This window comes from Rhinolophus sinicus, linkage group LG11, assembly GCF_036562045.2.
Source record: "Rhinolophus sinicus isolate RSC01 linkage group LG11, ASM3656204v1, whole genome shotgun sequence".
Taxonomy (NCBI): Eukaryota; Metazoa; Chordata; class Mammalia; order Chiroptera; family Rhinolophidae; genus Rhinolophus; species Rhinolophus sinicus.
Window position 1 is genome coordinate 16,079,489 of NC_133760.1, and position 13,841 is coordinate 16,093,329.

At 61.2% G+C, this 13,841-nt stretch overlaps 1 protein-coding gene across 7 annotated transcripts; it reads right to left on the minus strand.

The window, feature by feature from the left end:
- Positions 1 to 184: 184 nt before the first annotated feature.
- Positions 185 to 13,262, minus strand: LRP3 (LDL receptor related protein 3). 7 transcript variants are annotated; one of them, XM_074314424.1, is made up of 7 exons: positions 12,559 to 13,257; positions 10,605 to 10,652; positions 4,675 to 4,813; positions 3,090 to 3,322; positions 1,413 to 2,640; positions 1,107 to 1,239; positions 185 to 840 (listed from the first exon to the last, which is right to left on the minus strand). In XM_074314424.1, exons 1-7 carry the CDS (start codon positions 12,629 to 12,631, stop codon positions 256 to 258), a joined length of 2,439 nt encoding a protein of 812 aa, XP_074170525.1. In that variant the 5' UTR covers positions 12,632 to 13,257; the 3' UTR covers positions 185 to 255. The 7 variants fall into 7 exon arrangements, with proteins under 7 accessions (XP_074170525.1, XP_074170523.1, XP_074170524.1 ...); XM_074314422.1 differs by having other exon boundaries at positions 4,675 to 4,849; positions 12,559 to 13,256; XM_074314423.1 differs by having other exon boundaries at positions 3,090 to 3,304; positions 4,675 to 4,849; positions 12,559 to 13,252.
- Between the last annotated feature and the right edge of the window lie 579 nt (positions 13,263 to 13,841).

Sequence of the window (13,841 nt, forward strand, 5' to 3'; positions counted from 1 at the left end):
AGGTAGAAGTGAGCCCTCAGGTGCCTGTGTGTGGACACGAGCCCCACAGAGAGGCTCATTACCCTCCTCCCCTGCTGAAGCCCCCACAGCCCCGCCCACTTTGCCCACCAGGGGTGGGGGATGCGGATGGTGCAAGCTGGCTGGGCTTCTGTGTGGGTCTCCGTAAGAAAGAAGGACGCAGAGGCAGGGTAGAAATGACCGTGTATTCCCTGGTTACAAAGCGGGGCTGTGGCAGTCACCAGCGCATCTGGTGGGTCAGCAGACAAGCAGGGCCTCGTCGTCACTGGCCTCCAACATTGGGGAGCAGGGGAGCTGGGGGCTCCTGCAGACACCCAGTGGTTCTGGTGGGTGGGGACCGAGGGTGTTGCTGGCAGTGGGGGCCGGGGGGTGAGGGTCCTGAGCCGAGCAGGGCTCCTGAGGCGTGTCCACAGGGGCTGGGCTGTCCACCAGAGGGTCCCTGCAGGCCTTTCTGTCCTTGTCCACAGGCCTGTACTCTGCGTCCCGCAGGCCCGAGGAGGGTGGCACGGAAGGTCCCACCTCTGATGTGTGGCCAGGGGCACTGGGGGAGCCATCCCCAGCTGCCCCAGGGCTGCCTGTGTCTGTAAGGGGTGCCTGGGGGTCCAGCGCAGCCGCTGCTGCAGGCTGGAGGCGCCCATCACCCAGCACTGTCTGTGAGGTGCGTGCGGCAGTCAGCAGCGGGATCTGTCCGCGTGGGGCCCGAGGCCGGTGAAAGAGCCGGTTCCAGAGGCGGCCGAGGCGGCGGCGGGAGGGCCCTCGGCGGGAGGCGTGCCGGCGCATTTGTCGCCGCATGGCTGTTCGAAGGTTCTGTAGCACTGAGGCCTGGAGGGTGGGGCAGCGGCTGAGGAGGCAGAGGTCAGCACGACCCCCAAGTGACCCGAGACCCCAAGAGACCAATTTGTCCCCCACATCTGGCTGTGGCCCAACTGTGTCACCCTGCCCAGGCCCCACCTCCCGCCTCCCTGGAACCCTGGACCAGGCTGGCCACACGCTGTCCCACCTGCCCCTCAGGCTCCCTGTCTCGGGCGTTCTCTGAGGTCCAGTCAGGAGCCCGGGACATTTGGGGTCTCAAGCCCTCTGGAGCTCACCTGGGATGCACTGTAGACGGGAAAGTCCTCCACAGGTGGAATGAGGCCCTGTGCTATGAGCTGCCCATAGGACGGGGGTGCCTCCCGCCGCACAAACTCAGCCTCTAGGCGTGTCATCTGGGTCTCGAAGGCCCTGAAAGCAATGAGCAAAAGGACAGCATGGCAGGCTGGCCAGGACCCCACACCTCCCACCTCCCACGGGGCCCTGTGCAGGAACTCACAGCAGGACATGGGGCCCCACCGCTCCTCAGGGCCCTCAGATGCAGAGAAGTCCCGTGTGGGTGGCCCGAGCCCCAATTTACAAACCCACAGCTGTAGGAAGTGAGCCCATGGCCTCTGTCCAGAGAAATGAAGAACCCGAGGCTCCTGGCCTGCGGCCCCCAGCACTGGGCAGCAGTGAGGCACCTGCCCGCCCACCTGTACTCTTGTGTGCGCAGTGAGTAGAGCTTAAAGGCACAGCCCAGAGCGATGACAAGCAGCAGGCCGCAGACCAGGCTGCCAATGAGGGCAGCGGTGATGACCTTCCGGGGCACGGCCGCCAGACAGCCATGCTCGTCGCTGCCGTCCTGGCAGTCCTCCTGGCCATCGCAGCGCCACGTCTCGAAGATGCACAAGTTGGTGCCACAGTGGAAGGTCCCGGGCTGGCAGGAGAAACAGTTCTTCTCGTCGGCACCATCAGGACAGCTTTTCTGGTTGTTGCAGCGGTCAGCGGGTGCATAGCACAGGCCACTGCCACCCTCGCAGGGGTACTGGTCAGGCGGGCAGGCAGGGCAGCCCTGCTCATCTCGGCCACTGGCACAGTGCCACCAGCCATCGCAGCGCTGTGGCTCCGAGAAGCAGCCCTGTTCTCCCATGTCGGTCATGTCACCTTCACCGCTGCTTCCACACGGCTGCTCCCACGGGAGGCAGTAGCCCTTCACCTGGTAGGTGGCATTGAAGCCATGGCCAGCACTGCGGGCTCGGGCGTGGTAGGCCACGGTGAGGCGGCCCTGGGCAGCCTCAAGGCTCACAGGCCGGTGGTTGCTGCGGTAGGACAGAGTCTGCAGCAGGCGGTCCCCACGCTCGCCCAGGCCCTCGTACACCTGCACGTAGTCGTCATAACCCAGCCGCAGCTCCAGCTGCAGCAGCACACGTCGCGGGTCCTGTGTGTCTACCAGCCATGTGCAATGAAGGTCTGAGGGCCCTCGGGCGGCACCAAACAGGTCTGGGGAAGCGAAGGAGCCATAGAAGCTGCCCAGCCGCCGGCCACATGCCAGGTCAGGGCAGCCGGCCTCATCAGAGCCATCGCCGCAGTCCTGCATGCCATCGCAGCGCCGCTCTGCGGGCAGGCAGCGTGTGGATCGTGCCCCGCTGCAGGGAAAGGTGCCCCCAGGGCACAGGCTCCCCGGTGGCTCAGAGGCAGGCGCCGAGCAGTTGCCCTCATCAGAGCCATCGCCACACTCATCCACGGTGTTGCACTGCCATGGGCCCGGCAGGCACTTGCCATTGTCACAGTGGAACTCGTCGGACTGGCAGGATGCCTGGCCCAGCTTCCCTGTGGGATGAGGAGTTTGGGAAGACAGTCAGGGGAGAGCAGAGCCTCGCTCCAGCGTGCGGCCTGGGACTAGGACCACGCAGAGTGGTTCTCCTATCCCAGCAGGGCCTCTGCAGGGCCCAGGACCGAGGCAGGAGCCCTGGAGAAGGGCCCCTGGCCTCTCCATGGCCACCTGAGGGACAGAGACGCCCTAGAATGCAAGGGTGGGCTCAGTCCCTGACCTGAGCTGGGGAGAAAGGATGAGCCCCCATTCATTCTAGCCAAGTCTGTGAAGTGGGGTCCGTGACCTTGAGGGGGCTGCAAGCCTGTGGTAGCACCCAGTCCCACCACTGTGCTCTGACTGCTGGGGCTGCTGGGGGAGACTCTGAAGGGAGCGGGCTGGTGGAGGGTGCTGCTCTAGCCCTGGGAGCCCCATGTGGTGCCCCGAGCCCCACTGCTGCCAGCATCACCTCGAATGTATGACAGACGGAAGCCCTGGGCCTGGCCGGAGCTGGAGGCATCAGAGTGGAAAAAGATCCAGACGTGGTCCCGGGCGGAGATGAAGGCAGGTGGGATGGCAGAGCCACAGAGCCGAAAGGCCTCCTGGCGGGGAGGGGCTGCTGGGCCCAGCATGAGCCAGTCCAGGGAGCACTGGTGGGACTCTTCCACGTCAAAGTTGCGGAAGCTGCAGGGGTGGACAGGACTATAGACATGGATAGGCAGGCAGGGCCCACGTGACTAACAACCAGCAGGGAACGTCAGGCCTGAGCTTGTCAAGGATGTCCAGCCCCCCACTCGTCTCCTCCACTACCAGCCACCCAGGGGTCTGAGGGCGGTTCCATGAAGACTCAAGACAAGTGTGAACAGCATCCTTCACATCAGCCCCTGCCGCTCTGGAAAGGCCTTGCAGGTCCGCCTTCCTGTCAGCAACCCCACCCCAAAGCCAACGTGGAGGCACAGTCAGAAGCCTCACTGTGCACAATGCCCTCCCCTGACCCTCCCCTGAGGGGACAGGCCCAAGGTCCAGATCCCACCAATGCTGGGTCTGCTGGGACAGACTCTGCACAAACTCAGAGGCCTGTGCACTGGGCAGCTGGGGGGCTGGGGGGCATTCCCATGGGGCTGGCCCAGGCTGGGGCTGGGTGACAAAGTGTCACCTAGGGAGAAACACTGGCCCTGGATCCCCGGCCCAGGCTGTGGGGTGAGTAGGCCATGGGGCCTGGAGTCTTTGAAGACAGGGTCCCTGAGAGCCATGGCCCTGTGGCCATGAGAAAACGGGCACAGACACCAGGACAGAACCCGACTGTGCCCTCACATGCCATGCTTTGGAGCTACGGTGTAACTGGGGAACAGTCTGGGCACCGGCATGTAGGAGGAGAGTGACTCCCCAGCCAAATATCTCCATGGCCACCCCAGGCCAGGGGTTCCAGCCTGTTCTACCCTCTGGTTGCCTCACCCCATTTCCCTCCGCACATCCCCGCAGCTCTCCTACAGAGACTGATCCGAGGCCCCTGGAAAACCCTGCTCTGGGATCTGTATCAGCCTGGTTTCAAGCCATCCCTGCAGGAGAGAGTAGACACCTCTGCCACCTCACGGACAGCTGGGCCATGCCCAGCAGGCCCCAGGGCTCCCCTACCTGGCAGGCCTGAAGTGACTGACAGCCCCCACAGCCCCTGAGTCTCAGCTCCATGAAGCCGGCCACAGAGACCTGCGAGTGGGACATACCCACACGCTCACACAGGCTCACGTGCACTCATAGCTCACAGCTCACACGTTCACATGTACTCACACATGTGCTCGCACCCACCTGCTCATACATGTACCCTCCAAACTTGCTCAGACACATGCTCACACACACTCACACGGCTTTTATACCTGCTCAGATGTGGGCTCATGCACATACACACTTACACATCTGCTCACACGTGCTCTCCACACATGCTCACATACGCACTCATGCACAGGCACCACCACACGTGCACTCTCTCACACACACACTTACTCAGCACATGCAGACCCACATAGATCCCTCCGACACCCCTGAGACCCCCATACCTGATGGTGATCATATCCCCACGGTCACCCTGGATGTACCAGCTGCAGTTGGTGCCTGGGGGGTAGTTGAGGGGCCAGGCCGGGCTGTAGATGACGCCACGCCGTTCTGTGTGCTGCTCCAGTTTCCCACTGCAGGCAGCTGTCAGGAGAGGAGGCTGAGAAGCACTGGCCTCACCTTTGGGTAGGAAGCAACGGGGAAGGGGGGCACTTAAGCACCCCTTGGCTTGAGCACAGGCTTTCCCAAGGTGGGATCGAGGCCAGCCAAGGTTGGTCATGGCCAAGGACAAGGCCACAACTCAAGTCTCCATGGAAGTGGTGTGTACGGCGGGGCCTAGGAGGACTCATGGACTCAGGGCCGCCATAGTCCCCAACCCCACCCTGTGCACCACCAGAGTCTAGGTCCCATCCCCCACCCTTGGCGAGGCTGGGAGCAAACCCACCAACAACTCCCTTTGGCCCCGCTGAGGTGCAGCCTCTTGGCCTTGGGGCCTCAGTTCAAGGAGAATTCTGCAGCCTTAGACCTGTTGGCCCTGCATAGGCAGTCCCGCTGTGGCTCCCTGCCTGCCCTCCCTGGGGGCTTGAAAAACACAGGCTTTGCTCACCCAACACAAATTTACTGAGTACCTACTATGTGGCAAGCACAGTGTTAAGCATGCTGAGTAAGACAGGCAAACACCCTGCTCTCTGGAACTCGCAGGCTAAGGGGAGAGCAGGCTGACTTTTTGCAGATCCCCTGAGTGGCGTGGAGAGAATAAAACAGGCCTGAAGGCCGATGTCCAGATGGGACTGGAAACATAGGCTGGGTCTGATCACACCTTGTGCAGAATTCGGATTTTATCCCGAGCATAAGTGGGAAGCCATTGGTGGTAGATGTCATGACCAGGTGAGAAAACTGAAGCTCAGAGAGTGGATAAGTGGCAGTCAGGACCCACCCTGGGCCTCTGGTGGGCTCAGCTCTCACTGCCGACCCTGAGCCAACACATTTATCAAGTGTTGACCATACGCCGTGTCAGGGACCAGCGCAGAGCACCATGCTGGCCGGTGCTAGCGAGGAGCCACCACGCCCAGCCCCACAGGATCACTGCATTATACAGGCCCTCTGCTTCCCGGCTGAAGGTACAAAGCCTGCCCTTCCCAGAACCAGGCAAGGCCCCTGCACTTGGCTGCCCCTCCCTACACCCTTCACCTCTTCACTACACTGTGTCATCTGATCCTCCAACATCCTGTGGCGAAGGCAGGGCCCATTATACAGACAGAAAACCTGAGGCTCCAGGAGATAAATAATGACCTTTTTCCTGCATCCAGTAACATCACCTCCTCACTTTCTCACTGCCTGGCACCTCCCACTGTTGCCCTGGAAATGGGTCTCTCTGCTGGCTCCCAATGGACCCTTCAGGACCCCAAACAGCACAGATGCACAAAAGAGAGTAAAAGCCCTTCAGCTATCTCTCATGTCCTTAGGACAAGGACAAAAGTCATCAAAGTGACACCAGCCCCCCATACCTCTTCTGCCTCATTTCCCCCCCATAATCTACTTTGGCCCCCACACCTTCTGTGGTCCCTCCCGGGGAGGGAGACTGTCCTGCCGGCCCCTGGCAGGATGCTCTCCCCACCCCTCTTAGCCTGTCCAGTCCTATCGGCTTCAGATCTCAGCCCAGCAGCTCCTTCCCCAGGGGCCTCTCCCCGTGCGCCCCCACTGGGGCTCTGGTCCTCCACCCCTGCCTTTCTTTCCTCCCCAGCCCCTGCCACAGAAGCAATTTCCCTTTGGATTTTGCTGGTTCTGGCTCTACATTGTGTCCCTAGGATCCCACACAGGGCCTGACACACATAGGTGCTCAATAAGTACAGATCAGTGAGTGACCTGGTCAGTCCAAGTGCCTGCTTGGCATGTAGAGGCATGAGCTGTGGGGTGAAACCCCCTCCACTGGGGCCTGCCGTGACTGTGGAGGTCGGGTGATCCAACAGTGACTAACAGGGAATCAAAAACCCCCACCACCAGTTTACAAGAGAGTCAAAGGACTAGAAGAGAACCACCCCTTGACCCTAAAGCAAGGCTCGCCCTCAGAGCCTCAGCAGTCCCAGGTCAGAGAGGTACCAGCCAGGTCTCTGCACATGGCACTCACCGTGGCCTGGGAGGCCAGCCACATGGAGCATCAGATTTCTTGTCCATAAAATGGGAATGATGCGTTCTGCTCACAGGCCGGGAGGGGAAGGACTAAAGAAACAGAATGGCGACCAGGGGCCATTCCCTCTGACATGTGAGGCCACTAGCTTTGTGGACCTCACAGAGACCCTGGGTGCGGGCCTAGAGATGCCCTGGGAGGTGTGGGGTTATGCAACTGGAAGAGCTTTCTCCTCTAGAGCGTGCTGGGTGGGAAGTTCACAGGCAGGAAGGACCCAGTGCAGCTGGGGCACATCTTCCCCCATGTGGAGTCTCTGAAGCACATATTAAACCAAAGCACTGGGCTTCTGAGGCAGGAGGCTCCGTCAGTCAGGCTGGGAACCACTCCCTGATCCCCTGTATCCTCAGCCCCCAGCACAGGGCCTGGGGCAGAACAGGGCCCAGTCAATACCTGCCCCTGCCTGGAGGCCTTCCCCAGAGATGGAGCCCTCACACAGGCCAGGTTTCTGACCCACAGTGGCCAGGAAAGCCAGGCCCACACATCTTCCACAGGTGAAGACATAACCTACCTACCACCTTTCTCTCTTCTGGCCCCACCTTGGCCAGAATCCTTCTTTACCCTCTGGGACTTATGTCTAGTTCTCTTTTGGGGGTCAGGAGGCCTGTCTTTCAGACCACCAACCACATCAGGAGCAGAGGACTGGACAGCTGCCAGCCCTGCTCTGCCTCTCAACAAAGTCCCTGATAACACATCCTCCAAACAGCCTCACTCCTGAGGACCCCCCAGATCTGCACCAGAAATGCCCACATCTAGGGCAGCAATGGCCCATGCAGAGTGAATGTGGAGCAGGAGGGAGGCCAGGGTCAGGGACTGCTGGCCAGGGCCTCTTGACCAGACATCTCTTGGCTGTGGGTACTACCAGCTCAGACAACCAGCCCCCCCACCCCCAGGCCTCTCTGACATAGCAGGCCTCACCCCACCCATTACACTACCCCAGGATCCAGGTACAGGTGGGAAAAGGGGGCTGGTTAATGCAGTCCCGGGGCCCACACTGCCAGACACACCATTTCATCCTAGGCCTCAGCGTATCCATCAGTCAAATGGAGTCAGTGGGTGCTGCTTCTCTGAGGGTGGTTGGGAAATCTGAGGAAAGTGGCTGTCTCTAGCATTCATGTGATGGGATGAGAGAGCTACGCCCCAAGGGAGGTGAGGGTCGTGAATGGCTGTGTGATAAAGGGCTGGCAGTGAGAGAAGACTGTGTGTTTGTGGAGATACTGATGCAGGATAGAGGGCCTTGGCTGTTTTGGGGGACAGCCAGAGAGGTCTGTGTGAGCTTTAACTGCAGGTGACTTGCGTTCACTTGGGCAGAAGATCCCCTCGGCCTTCGGGCCAACATGGTCTGTTCAAGTGGGCAAGGGATGCCGGAGCACTTTTAGACCAGCGAGTGTCTTCCTTTCCTTGTCCGAAGAGTCATCAAATACTCCTGAGAAGACACGAGCCTGATACAGCACAATTTGCAGATGTGGTTTCTAGAGGTGATCGATACTCCAGACCATCTGCCTGGTGGCACCAGATGACAGGGAGTGGGAAGGCACTTGGGGATGCTGCCAGGTGAGTGGGTAACAGCCTGAAGACCCTGCCCAGGCTGCCCCCAGGTCACAGTGACCGTGTGTGTAAAGGAGCCCACAGGCCAAGGTGCAGGAGGTCTTACTCAGAGCCTGACAACCTGGGGCAGGGTCCCCAGGGCAGCCCAGCCAGGCCCTCAGGAGTGTCTGAGCCCAGTGAGGACTGGGAAGGGGCCAGGGAACAGTCGTGATCCAGGCTCCTCATAGGAGGAGTTGCAGAGGAAACTCTGAAAATGCAGAGTCATGGAGCCTTGGGTCAGGAGGTAGAGGGGTGCCGCAGGCAGCCAGAAGCCATCTCTTAGCAATGCTAGAGGGGTCAGGGCTAGACTCCAGAAGAGCTAGAGCCCAGCTCACCACCTGTGGCCACACGGACTGTGCATGCAGCTCAGGACACAGCGGGGGTAGGGGAGGTGTCCATGCACAGGCACAGTGATGTGAACCGTGGCCCCTGGAGTCGGGTGACGAGGACCCTGCTGGGGCCTGAGGTTTTGATAGCGAAGAACAACCAATTGTGTGGAAGTGGACAGCTGCTCCCTCTCCCCGGCTCTATGAGTGTACCTCGCCCCCTGGAGCATCACTCTTCTGAACCTGGAGCACGTGCATGTGACAGACAGGCCTGTTTGGGGTGACATGCCCACCCACCACACCAGCCAGAGGGCTGGCCTGGGACTCACATTGGTAAGACCTGCCAACCCCTTCCCCCTCCCTCACAGCCAATCAGTCTTCTCCTGGAAATTGCGTGGGGAGACTGACAGCTAGCTGCGGGGGCCAGGACGCCAGGCAGGGCTGGGGCTGGCTCACTGCTGAGCACGGCGGGGCCTTAGGCCAGCAGAGTCAGCAGAGGAGGCCGGGCTGCAGGAAGGGCAAGGAGACCGGGAGGCAGACTGAGAGGCTGCGTCTGACGGGCCCATGAGAGCAGCTTCTGTGGACTCTGGGCCTCCCCATCTCTCTGACCTTGGCTAGTAGAGATCCCGCTCCCTGAGCCGGCCTACAAGCTGGGCCCTGAGCAAAACCAGAAATCCCACGTACCTCCTGCCCCTCCATGCAGCACAGCAGATAGCCACCCAGACTGGGGACAGAACGTTCTCCCAGCCTCCTGAGGCCTTTCTTAAACGTCTCCCAGTGGCACCAAGGGCCATGAGGGCCTGGGCATATGCATTTGTCAACTCCTGGCAGCCCCCTCCGCAAAGAGCAAATGCCCCTGATGGCCTAGCCACCCCCCCACCCCGATAGTCTTAGCTGCACTCGGTACTAGGCCCAAGCACAAAGCTGGCCAGTGGGTGGACAGACCCACTCTGACAGGCAGGAGGCAGGGGCAGAGCTCCAACTGTGTTTTCTTAGATTCTGTATGTCTATTTGACATCCACTAATCATAGGGCCAAACTATCAGCGAAAGTGTTTACCTCTCTCCTGTGTGCCAGCTTGCCTAAAACCTGCCTTACCCCAGGCTGGAGGATCCACCCACCTTCTTACCTAACTCACACACCACGCCGATATTTCCCCTGCCCTAGGCCATCCCAGGGCCGGAATTATTCAACCTAGCCAATCCGAAACTGCTTCCCTTGCCCTGTCTTGCCTCTCCCACAGAAACTCCAATGGAGGCTCTGGCCCAGGTTTCCCCCACACTCCTCCTGCGTCTGCCTGATCAAACCTAGTAATTCCCCGCCATGGTCCTGCATGGTATGACGTGTCTCTTCTTCTCAAGACACCTATGTAACAAATTCTTCTGCCAATGGCATTGGCCTCTCCATGTCATCACTCAGTCACACCTTTATAAATTAAATCCCAGGTATAATTTTAAAACAGGTGGGCATCTCATGGCCCTTGGGGAACCCCAGAGCCTACAGGAAGTACAATTGTACCAGGCCCATGACAGTTTGCTAGTGATATTAAGCCACCATGTGTCAACACCATGTGTCAACATTAAGCCACCATGTGCCAAGCACCTTGTCTCATTTGCACATTCAACCCTAATAACAGTCTTTGAAATAGGGCCTCTGATTGCACCCATTTTATGGAAGAGGAAACTGAGAGTCAGAGAGGTTTAAGCTTGCCCAAGGCCAAACAGCTCCTTTGGGATGCAGAAAAGACACACAAGGACTGACAGGAACCCAAAGGCCTGTCCTCAGAGGTCACAAAACCAGAAGGCAGGGAAGAGGGAAGGAGGAAGTATCTTACTCACCTAAAGCAGGAACTGCACTGCTGAGCCGGCCACTGAGGACGATGTTCACTGTGGGAGACACAAAAAGGGTCCAGTGGGGGGAGGTGGCTCTTGGGACTCAGGCACCTGCCCTGGGCCAGCAGCAGGCCTTGCAGGGGCACAAGACAACATAGCCCGAACTCCAGGCTGGTTCTCTTCCTCTCATAGAGCAAAGCCCAGAGCACTGCCACAGAGAATCCTGCTCCCAGCCTAGGCCCGGGGACCTCAGAGGGTCTCAGAAGCCACCTGCACACCCACAGCTGAAGAGAATAGTGTGTCAGCCTGGCTGCACCAGACCACTCCTGCCACTCCTCCCACCTAAGAATTCTAACTCACTTGGGAAGGGATATGTTTCTGCCTCCCGTTGGGCTTGGGGACCTCGGGCCTGGACCACCCATCAGAGAGAGGCCCTGGCTCAAATGGGGATGAGGAGGCCCTGCCCATAAAGGGGGCTCCTGCCACCTTGAAGGGATGCCTCCCTCTGAGGGGACTTGCCAGCCACCTCATCCCCTGGCAGCCAGGGAGGGAGGGATGCAGTTCTGATTACCCCATTTTACAGGGATACACGACTAGTAGAGCTCAGGGGTGTCCTCACTGTGCCACGCTGACCTCGAGAAGCAAGGCAAAGAACTCTCCTGCCACCCATCCACTCAAGTACCCACCTTCTGGGGTTTGTCCTTTGCTTTTACTTGTACTGCTTTCCTACAGGGGGACCGGGAGGAGGATATGGGCAAACCCAGCTTCTGGTGGTTCAGGGCGCCCCCTCCTCCCAACATCAAGTGTGCCAAAGAAGGCAGAGGTCATCTCTGGAAGTGTCAGCCCCAACCTGGTGAGGAAGCAGGAGCAGCTGCCCCCTTTCAGGACACCCAGGCTTTGGGCCACATCTGGGCAGGGAGGGCCTCGGGACACCAAAGGGCCTGTCCCCCTGCCCTGCTCATCCGGAAAGCCCACCCAGCAGCTGAGTCCAGAGCACATGACCACCCACTGACTGGGGAGTGACCACTCTGGGGGTCACAGCCCTTATTGAGACCAGCTCACGCAGTGGAGGCAGGAGACTTCCTCCCAGACCCAGGGCTCCCTGATTCTTGGGGGGACAGGGCAGGGTGCAGCTTAAAACCTTCAGGTTTCTTTTGTACTTTTTTACTTTGTCATTTCAGTGGCTTCAGCAAACCTATGGGATTACAGTGCCTTCCTAGGTGACATCACAGGATGTCCCCTAATGACCCCAGGCCTAGATAATGGCCTCCCTCCTTTATCATGGTAAATAAAGGAGCCATGTGCCTAGAAGATTTAACTCTTTCCTTCTGTCCCCCACACGGGGCCCTGGAAAGGTGGACAGAAAAAGTCCTGAGCCGGGCAGTAGTCCCTCTTGCCCAGGTGCCAGGCCTGGACAGGTCCCCAGGTCCTCCCCAGACACATCACTCTTGGCTGAACAGGCCAGCCCCTGGGTCTGTGAAGACACAAAGGGGAGACAGGAGCATTCTCCAATGTGCCTCCTGCCCGCACCCTGAGTCCTGGCTCCAGCCAGCACCGCCCCCACCCCAACTCCGGGCAGGAAACAGAGACTTCTTCAGGGGGCAGCTGGCCTCGCCTTTGTCCGCAGCTCCGGAGGCCCCGGTCGCCCATCGCCGCCAGGCTAAGCGGGCCCCTAGGAAAGCCGCTGGCTGCCCACCCAGCCGACTGCACACACCGGCCGTCTTACGCACAGCTCACCCGCGCTCCCAGCCGCTATTCCGAGCCCGGCGGGAGCCGGAGCTCCGCGGCTGGAGTCGCCCACCCAGGCCTAAGACCCCAGCAGGCCGGGAGATCTCCGACTGCCGGCTCCGGAAGCCCCGGCCGCAGACGGGAGGGCGGGACGGGCGGGTCCGGCCAGGGCGCGGCGCTGGGCTGCGAGGCGGGGGCCCGGGACTCCACGGGGCCTGCGCGGCCCACTCACCCAGGCAGACGACGGCCAGCTGCGCCCGGGCGCTCGGCGCCCCCTCCGGCCCCGCGGCTGCCCGCTGCTCCATGCCCGGGCCGGCCGCCGGCGGGCGCCGCCTCCTGCCCCCGGCTCCGGCTCCGGCTCGGGCTCGGGCTCCCGCGGGGGCTGCGGGCCGGGTGCGGGCGGCGGCGAGGGTGGCGTCTTTGTGAGGCGGCGGTGCAGGCCCGCAGCGCGCGGGGCCACATCGGCCGCGGCGTCACGGGCCCCGTGGGGGCTCAGCGGCGGCCGCCAGGGAGGACTCCGCCCGCCGCTGCCCCTGCGCCCCGGGCGCCCCGCCGCGGCCAGCCGGTGCCCCAGGGCCTCCAGCGCGCCCATGCCCCTCGCCGCGCCGCGCCGCCCGTCCGGGCCCGGCGCCCCCGGGCCACCCCGCGCTGCGCCCAGCCTGACCGGCGGGTGCCGCCGGTGTTGCGTCCGTGGGTCTGTCGGTCCTCCCACCCGGTCCCTCGCCCGCCCGGAGCCTGGAGGCCGAGCCGCGCCAGCCACGTGACGCGCCCGCCGAGCCGCAGTGGCGCTGGCAGGGCGGTAGGAGGCGGCTGGGGCGGGCCGGGGGCGCGCGCCCCGCCTCGGGTGCTGGACAGCTCCGCGCCGGTGGCTCGGTCCAGTCGGTGCCCTGTGACCCTTGAGCCTGGAGCTCAAAGAGGGCCTTGCGCCCTGGGCCCCAGTCAGCGCTCGCCTGGCCTCCTGCCGGGCCTCAGAACTGGTCCCTCCCCGGAGCCCCGCTGTGCTGGGCAGTGCAGGGGAGACAAGATTGGTAGAAGGTGGCAGAGAAAGGGGTTATTCAGGGCTGCTTAGGGAACTTGAGGGCAGGACAGCTTGTAGTGGCTAAGGCCTTTCTTCCGCGTGAGGTTCCCATCCCTCCGACCTGACCCTTCGTGTGCCACAGCCCAAGATGTCACATTCCTGAGATGAATACCTCGATGCGAAGCAAGGCCTGTGAGGGGAGATTGGTGACCCCTCTAAGAGGCCTCTGGAATCGCACCCCTCCCCGGGACCTCTGAGCCCACCCAGTCTACCTGACAGGCACTAGGAAATGGAAAGAAGGCCTGGAGCCTGCCATCTGGGAGAGCAGTCAACAAAAGGACTGGGCCCAGAAGAGACAGAAACCCAGAGAGACATGGAGAAGAATTGAGTAAGCCATTTAAGGTCAAGCAGGGTCAGCCCTTCTTTGAGACTGATGTGAAATCAGAGGTTCCCAAAGCTTCCCTGGCATGAAGGCTTGGTATGGCCTGCCCCTCCCC